An 8392-nucleotide genomic window follows, 5' to 3' on the forward strand; every position below is an offset into this window, starting at 1 on the left:
GACGGGGTATCCACAACTTCTCTGGGTACCTGTTTCAGTGCCTCACCACCCTCACAGTGAAAAATTTCTTCCTAATATCTACTCTAAATCTCCCCTCTTCCAGTTTGAAGCAATTACCCCTCGTCCTATCGCTACATGCCCTTGTAAAAAGCCCCTCTACAGCTCTCCTGTAGGCCCCTTTCAGATACTGGAAAGCTGCTATAAGGTCTCCCTGGAGCCTTCTCTTCTCCAGGATGGACAACCCCAACTCTCTCAGCCTGTCTTCATAGGAGAGGTGCTCCAGCCCTCTGATCATCTTCGTGGCTCTCCTCTGGACCTGCTCCAACAGGTCCATGTTACTTCTTGTGTTGAGGGCTCCAGAGCTGGACACAATATTCCAGGCGGGGTCTCATGAAAGCCACCTGTGTGGCCTTGCCTTTATCCAAAAACATTAGCTCTAATAACTGGCATTTTAAATAGTACTTCACAGAGTCCGAGCATCTTTCCTACTGAGATCATATGTACCAGCACCTCCTGGTGTAAACAGAGTACTTCACCCTGTAAACACATACATGACAGGGTGCTGCTGAGGGCATGGGCTCATGTCACCACAAGGCCACTCTCTGTGATACTGCAAAGCTCACAGCAGTCAAGAGGTTCCTGATAACTGGAAAAAGGCAAGTGCCACACCTGCCTTCAGCAAGGAGGATCCAGGAAAGAATGGACTGGACTGGGAGGTCAGACTTCAGTCCCAGAGGTTAGAGCAGGTCCTCCCTGAATCCATACCTAACTAAGCACATGAAGGAGGTGGTGACCAACCTGATTCCCTCTTGGAAGAGGTTTCTGACTGCATACATAAGGGGCAAGGTGGGGGCAGGGACAGCGAGGAAGAAGGCAGGGGAAGAAGGTAGCAGGCACAGCCGTGAGGATCAGAGGGAAGAAGAGGAAAGAAAGCAGTGCTAAAGAACCAGTGCTGTGAGGGCTGGACACATGGACTGATGGAAACCTCCTTAAGTTCAACAAAGGCCAATGCAAAGTCCATCTTAGCAGAAATAACCCCATGCATCGGTGTGGGTTGGGGGTCAGCTAGTCAGAAAGCTTTACAGGGTAAGACCGGTGTGCCCTGGTGGACAGGTTGAACCTAAGTCAGTAGTGCGATCTTGCAGCGGCGACGACCAGCTACACACCAGGCTCTCTCAGAGCAGCAAGCAGGTCCAAGAAAGCAAGCCACCTTCTGCTTTCAGCACTTGTGAGATTGCCTGTGGAGTACGGTGTCCTATTTAGAGTTCCCTAGTACAGGACAACCACTGAGACAGTGAAGCAGGTGACCAGCAGATGGCTGCCAAGGCGGTCAGGGAGCTGGAGCACATGCCACTCCCTGTAGAGGATGAGAGAACCAGGTTTGTTCAGCTTTGTGGGAAGGCTAAGAATCAGAAGCAGGACAAACTTACAGCAACACACTGCAATTTTGCCCTGTTAGAAAACCCAGTGTAAACAGTGAAAAAAATTCCTTGAGTGTTGTGGTTTAGGCAGGGCTGGCCACTAAACAAACAAAGAGGAGACAGAATAAGGGAGAGAGACTTATGGGCTGAAAAGAAACTAAACTACTTTAATGAAATACTAATAATAAAATTAATAATAGTAATGAGAAAATAATGAAATATATACAATATTTTCGTGGTTTGGGCTGGACTGGCCACTGAATGAATGACCAAACCAGTATTGAGCTCCCTGGATGATGATTGCATCACTGACAGGCACGGGGAAAGTCCCAGACTGGATTCAGCAACGGGATTCTGGATCTGGACTCAGGAACACACAGATCGGGATCAAAGGCAGGTGAACAGACAAAGTCCACCTCGGACACCGGCCATTGAAGAAAGAGAGCTGACCCTTTGATCCCTCAGCTTTTATACTGTGCATGAGGCAGATGGGATGGAATACCCTGTGGGTCAGTTTTGGGTCACCTGTCCTGTCTGCTCCTCCCCACAGGTGGGACCGACCCCTCTACATTTTTCTGCTTCTGACTCTCAACGGGGCAAATAACAAAGTTATCTGCCCTTGGTATAAGCAAGCGCCTCTCTGCAAACCGTGCCTTGGTACATGTTGCAAACATCAGGCCTTATCACTGATAGAAGCTGACAGTGCCCAAAAAATACGCCATTAACTTCAGAGAGTGCAGTTAGTTAGAAGACACTTAACTGAAAAGTAAAATTACAGAAAAGGAAATTGGTTCTGTTTACCTCAAACCAGGACATTAAGGAAAAAAGAAAGATTAAAAAGGACACATGGATACAAAAGTATGCTACACATACATTTAGATGAGAAGCTGATTTGTAGAGAACTACCTCTTCTGTTGAATTATAAAGAGTTGCAGTGTCAGGCTGCCCTTAACATCTCATTTGCTGTCATTACTGTTGGCATTCTGTTCCTTCTAGGACCATAATGCAGAGAATTAGATCTGAAATGAGAGGTACTATTTACATTCGTAAGTCCCTCTTACCCTTTCCTCCCAGGTAAATACATTTAAGTTTGCCTGCCACCAGATAACTCAGAAGCACGGTAATATAAATCACTCTTCCTTCCCTATAACAAAAAGCTTAAAGTTATTTCTGTTTTATTTTAAACAGAAATGCTTGATATTATTATCGCAAGACACTAAGAAATAGAGCTTTGTATTTAGAACCAAATGTTATGTGTACTGTTCTATCTAATCTTGTCCCATACCAGCTACTGTGAAAATTTCTTGTACTGATATGACCTGAAACACATAACTATTTTAGTGTGAAGGCACAGTATTGGAGCAGTCCAGCACAACCTTTAAGAAATCCCTTAACGCTCCTAGCTGATACTTTAAAAAGACATTATCTCAACTAGCTGTTGCTTTCTTAGGTCGCTGCCTTCATTCAACAAGAAGGAAGCTGCTGGGTTATAACAACATGCATTGTTATGGTGAAACTAGTACCAGTAGGATTAGTCTAGTCCTAAACTGTTCTTGCCGGCCTTGTTTATTTGGAAACCTGCCACATTCTTCAGTCCAGCCACTGCCTTGTTCTACAGTTTGAGAATAAATACCTTTAAAGGAAGTAGGGCACAGCAAAATTTCTGAGAACTTCCTTTTTTCTACTGCCTTACCTCAGTGACGGAGCTTTTAAATGTGATATTCTGATGCAGGTACCCAGCACCGCCATAGCCAATTTATTGTTTTCGTTTTCTTTAATAACTGTAAGCAAGGCAGGAAGAGCAAACTTATATAACACAACCCAAATCATTGCAGGTTTCATACTTTAAAACTGAGTTAATTGGAAGTTTCCATTGTGATCAGCAATGAAAAAAAACACAGTTTATTTTTCCCATTAATATGAAAACATTCCTGAAAAATACAGCTGTGCAGCTTCTGAAGCTGCACAGTCAGATACACTGCAGGTGCAGAAGTCTGTTTAGAAGCTGAAAGAATGTCAGCAAGGAAAAGTAAAATAGCATGGAGAAGAGAGGACAGAAAGAGCAGGAACCGCTTTCTGCTAAAAGGCCACGTGAAAATCGTGAGAGCAGTTGTCATGACAATTGCCTGCAGACGCTCATACAGGAATTCTGCTGCACTGCCCAGCAGGAGTGTGGTCATACCTCTGCCCCAGATCACTACTGGGCTCAGCTGGGGTTGCAACCTGTTGTCTGAATTCAGCCTGTAAGAACTGTGATGACCTGAAGGACTGCGACAGGCACCACTGCTTGGCACACTAAGGCAACATACACACGCAATACATAAACACAGCGCAAAAGCATTAACACTAGTAATAGAGAAGTTGGTTCTGAGAACTAATAAAGTGAACGGGCACAAACCAATGACTGGTAAACACAGCCACATATGCCATTTTCTGTTTGATGTACCGCTCTTAACTAAGCGTGCCTTCTCAAAATCATTTTATTTCATTCCTTTTCTTGTCTGAAAAACTATGCAATACTTTTCATTAATTCTGAAGGCTTAAGCACAGATCTGGAATCATGATATGCCAGCAAACTGCACTGAAATATCTACGGAGTAGTCATGCTCTAAACAGCTTGCAGTACTGAGATTTATGTTCTTGCTTGCACTGGAGAACAGGCACAGGAGTAGCCTTCCAGGAAGAACATCCTGAAAACAAAGAAAAGGATAATGGGGGGAAGGGGAGAAGGAAAAGTCAGACAACTAACAGTGCCTTTAAGGTGGGAACAGGGAGGGTGAGGGAAGAGGATGAAAGACACATGAACTTTTTAGCAGAGATGGCTAAACCTTAACACAAATGCAGAAAAAGAAGGGCAACTGCGACTTCATCAGCTGAAACAAAGACAACACTTAATTTTATTGCTTGCTTTTAGTGACATTCCTCTTGCTTTGCACAAGGAAAATAAAATCTGTGGATTTAGCTTGAACTTTAAGGACTCCTATCCTTTTACATGGTAAGGCCAAAACTTCAAAGGAGGTTTCCATAACTTATCACAAAAGAAATGTTTCCATAAAACTGCACTAAAGGTTTACAGTCAGCTGTATTACCTTTTACAAGGATTACAGATGAAGCTTGGTCAGTTTCCTACTAACGAGCAATTTTTTTTTTTTTTTAACTGTAACTAAAGATCCAGCAATGTAGATTCCAGACAGGCAAAAGTTTTTGCTGTTACAGTTCTAAATGATACACAATTCCCAACAGCCTCAGAAAACAAACTCAAAGATGACTAGGAGGGCTATGCTTTGCTCAGGTTCTCTTCAGAGTGGGCAGGAAAAAGGTAGGAGAGGAGGGAAAGGGACACAGGAGTTTATGCATTTCTGAACTGTATAAAATAAAACCTAAAAAAGCTCATGCCTTAAGCCTGAAAAAGCTCAAGATTCCCCCTCCTCCACCTTCCTCCATTTTTACCTTACTTAGCAAATTAGCGTTAGTTTTCCTTAGGTCATTTGGAGTCTCAAAGGATGCTTCTCAATTGGGGACAGAGCAGTAGGGCAATACTGACAGTCTCTCACAGCAGTTCCCAACAGTCTAACACACATTGTTTGGTGAAAGAAAATTGAAAAATCCCTCTCCTGGCTATGAACTTTACATTCTTTGCAAACACTGCCAACACCGAAGACTTCTCCTGTTGTTGGTCCTGATAGAATTTTAATTCTTCTAATTTCAAAGAAAAAAAAAAACAAACAACAAGAAAACCACCACAAGAGAAAGGAAAAGGATAGGAAAAACAAAAGGGAAGAACAAAAAAAGCCAATCAAACCACTTCTGATACTCTATACACTCAACAAGGTTTGTATTTTTCTTTTAAAGTAACTAAACAGCTTCCACCGAAGTTTACATAAAAGCTTTAATGCATTTCTTTTTATACATTCTAAAAGCAGAAATTTAAAAAAATCAATCAAAATTAAGACCAACATTAAATATACATATGCAACAGATTTGTATCACAAGTATTTGACTATGCTGTGAAAAAGTTAGACAAGTAATCATAAGAATGAATAAGGTGGCTCAAAACTGTTAGCAATGATTAACATCGCAAAAAACAGATGCCCCATATGTTATAATCTTTCTTTTCTGTTAATAAAACATTTAAAAATATTTGGTGCTTTAAAAAAAAATATACAGCCTTTTATCTCATTTATGTATAGGGTGGTATTTCCACCCCCCATTCCCCCTCAACATTTAGAATAAAATCCTTCATTTCTCTACAATTCTGGTCCTTGCACACTGAGTATGTATTCGAGTTTTCAGGTTGGCATAGTCAGAAGTGACTGTGTTTAAACAATAATTCATTATTTAAATTTACTCAACTGCTTTCCTCCAAGAAAAGTCTCCTTTTAAAACCAGGTAGGTAATCATCCTTGAAAAAGTATAACAAGATGGTTTTTCATTGCTATCCATTTCCTGACAAATTCTGCTACTTCAGATCACCAGTTGAGGACACCGAGAATTTTGCAGAATTAAAATAATATAAGAGAATTTCAAATCAAGACAGAAATATTTGAAAGTTTATTTCAATACTATCACCATAAAAACCAAAATGCTAAGTTTTGCTCCAAGTCATTTCCTCTTCTCCTTTTTCCATTATTTGTCCTGATAAGAGAAAAGACATACCACTTAACTTTAAAATTTAACTTTCAACAGTCCTTCAGGGGAAATCTGACTTAAATGTTTCCCAATATACAGTCTACGAGTTTGCACATGTTATTTATTCAAACGTTTCTTCAACTGTTCTAGATGCCTTGCATCAACATCCTGGAGAATTAATACAGTGGCTTTAGACTGAAATGGATTAAACTCTATAGTCATCAAACAACAGAGATCTATCAGTTGTTTTTGACATTTCTCTAAACCACCCTTAAGCTTCAGATGTAAAGCTGGATCCTTCTTCAGCCTATTCATTTCAGGCACAGAAAAGCCAATCAAACTTGTCAGAATATCATCAGAAAAATCTACCTCAAGGTAAGCTGAGCCATCAGAAATTTTTGCCTTTATACCCCAGGACCCATTGCTGCTTGTGAGGTTCCCAGTGAGAGTAACAATAAAACATTTAACTTTCAGAATTGTAACAGTTTCTGGGTTTTTTGCAAGGAGAAGGGAAATATATGTGAAAGGTGGAGAATCTAAATCTAGATGTGCCTCTACCGCTCTGCAAGGAAAGGTCTGTGAATCATGCTTCTGCTGATCTGCTTCTGGGTCTGTTTTTGAGAAAAATACAGGATCATCATTTAACAACCTGCTGTCAGAAGTGTGCTGGGATTCATATCTGCTCTCATCTAAGTTTGTATCACTCTGCCTTTCTTCAGGAGGATTTTCCAAAGAAAAATCTGCAGACCTGCAGGTCTGAGGTACACTTTTGTGCTGTGAAAAGCTACTCACGCTATTTCCATCTCCATCAAACACAGTCCTTCCAAAAGTCTTTTGCTTGCTGGTAGCTTCTACAGGCTTATCTCTTTCATTCACATCATCTTTATCACAAGTGCCATTTAAAGATGAATTGTGTGAGCTTCTAGATGTATGTGGAAGTCTCTCAGTAATTAAACCTATGTTTCTGTTCATGACCACTGGTGGCACACCTTCCAGCTCTCTTTGCATCTCTTCTTCCAGAAGAAAGTCATCTTCTAAAGGAAAGTCGTTCAAAAAGCCATCAACATATTCTATGGGAGCTGAAACTCGTTCATCTGAATGAGGCAAAGGACTTCCAGATTCCCGTAGCAAAACATTTCCATTGTGTGCAGTCAGTGAACCTGAGGCTGTACTAAAATTGTTGCTTCTACTGCAATATCCACTTTCTAAAGACGTTTCATTATTTAAAGCAAATTCATTATTTTCATCAAGACTGGCTAAAAGCTCTTCATCAGATGGGCCTGGAGTTTGTTCTAATTCACCCACAGGCCTTGAAGCAATTTGGTCATGACCAGCTTGTCCAACAGAATTAGGATTTTCAGTTTCTCCAATTAATCTAGCAAGGACTCTTTCCTGAGAATACTCCTCCAGAAGAGTATCCACTTCACCCCCCAACAGTTTCACATTTTCTGGTTTAAGCAGAAGGACTCCAAGACGATATGCAATACTACCCTGTACAGTGATTTTTGTTCCAGGAGGAAGATTACTGTGGAGGACAGGCACTGGTTGATACTCCATCCCCTGAATTTGATGTATCCCATCAGTTAGTTGCAGCATCAGCATTCGAGTAGGCTTTGCTTCCCAGGGCTTCTGGAAAGGCTGAGTACTGGCGGTTACTTCTTCATTTACTGTGCTTTTCCCTCTTAGCTTCTGCAACTGGGAATATGCTGGCTGGCTAACATCAAGGAGTGAATCTATCTGTATGGAGTAGAAGCCTGACAACTCTCCTTTGGGTGCATCTAAGATGCAGTCAGGCAAAATAGGATATTCCAAATCTCTTAGATCGGTAAGAAGCCATTGCTCAAACACCTGCTTGTTAATCTGAGCTTGACTTAAGTTACTACCACTGTTTTCTTCCTGGATCCAACTAATACATGCTTCCAGCCATGTCAAAGGAACTTTAATATGCCATGTGGATGAAAGCCAAGTTTCCACTCTTGCTGCAATGTTAGATGTAGACATTTTCTTTCAAGTTAAGACAGTGAATTCCCTAGAACAAAAAACAAAAAGACATATTTACTCTTCTGAGAACAGCTAAAGTTATGACAAGTCTCTTGCTCATATTGTACAGAAATTTCCTCTCAATTCAAAGTTCTGTTATTCTAAGTGTCACAAGATAGAGTCAATTTAAATGAAAAACATTTCTACAAATAATAAAAATAAAAATGCATTTCCAATACCTAAAGTTTCAATCAGCGTAAAAAGTACATGCCGTTTACTCATCATGGAGTATCACAAAAGTATGGAGACTTCTACAAGCCACCTGCTTGGTGAATTCCCCTTTTCTGTTGATTTCATTAGAA

At 40.8% G+C, this 8392-nt stretch overlaps 1 protein-coding gene across 1 annotated transcript; it reads right to left on the reverse strand.

Moving 5' to 3' along the window:
- Positions 1-6167: 6167 nt before the first annotated feature.
- Positions 6168-8056, reverse strand: RMI1 (RecQ mediated genome instability 1). Its single transcript, XM_009890491.1, has one exon. It carries the CDS (start codon positions 8049-8051, stop codon positions 6168-6170), a length of 1884 nt encoding a protein of 627 aa, XP_009888793.1. The 5' UTR covers positions 8052-8056.
- Positions 8057-8392: the final 336 nt, after the last annotated feature.

Source organism: Charadrius vociferus, unplaced genomic scaffold (assembly GCF_000708025.1).
Source record: "Charadrius vociferus isolate BGI_N301 unplaced genomic scaffold, ASM70802v2 scaffold418, whole genome shotgun sequence".
Lineage (NCBI taxonomy): Eukaryota > Metazoa > Chordata > Aves > Charadriiformes > Charadriidae > Charadrius > Charadrius vociferus.

Bases quoted from the DNA above. Each gene is read 5' to 3' on its own strand.
- RMI1 (XM_009890491.1), bottom strand. From the start codon at position 8,051: ATGTCTACATCTAACATTGCAGCAAGAGTGGAAACTTGGCTTTCATCC.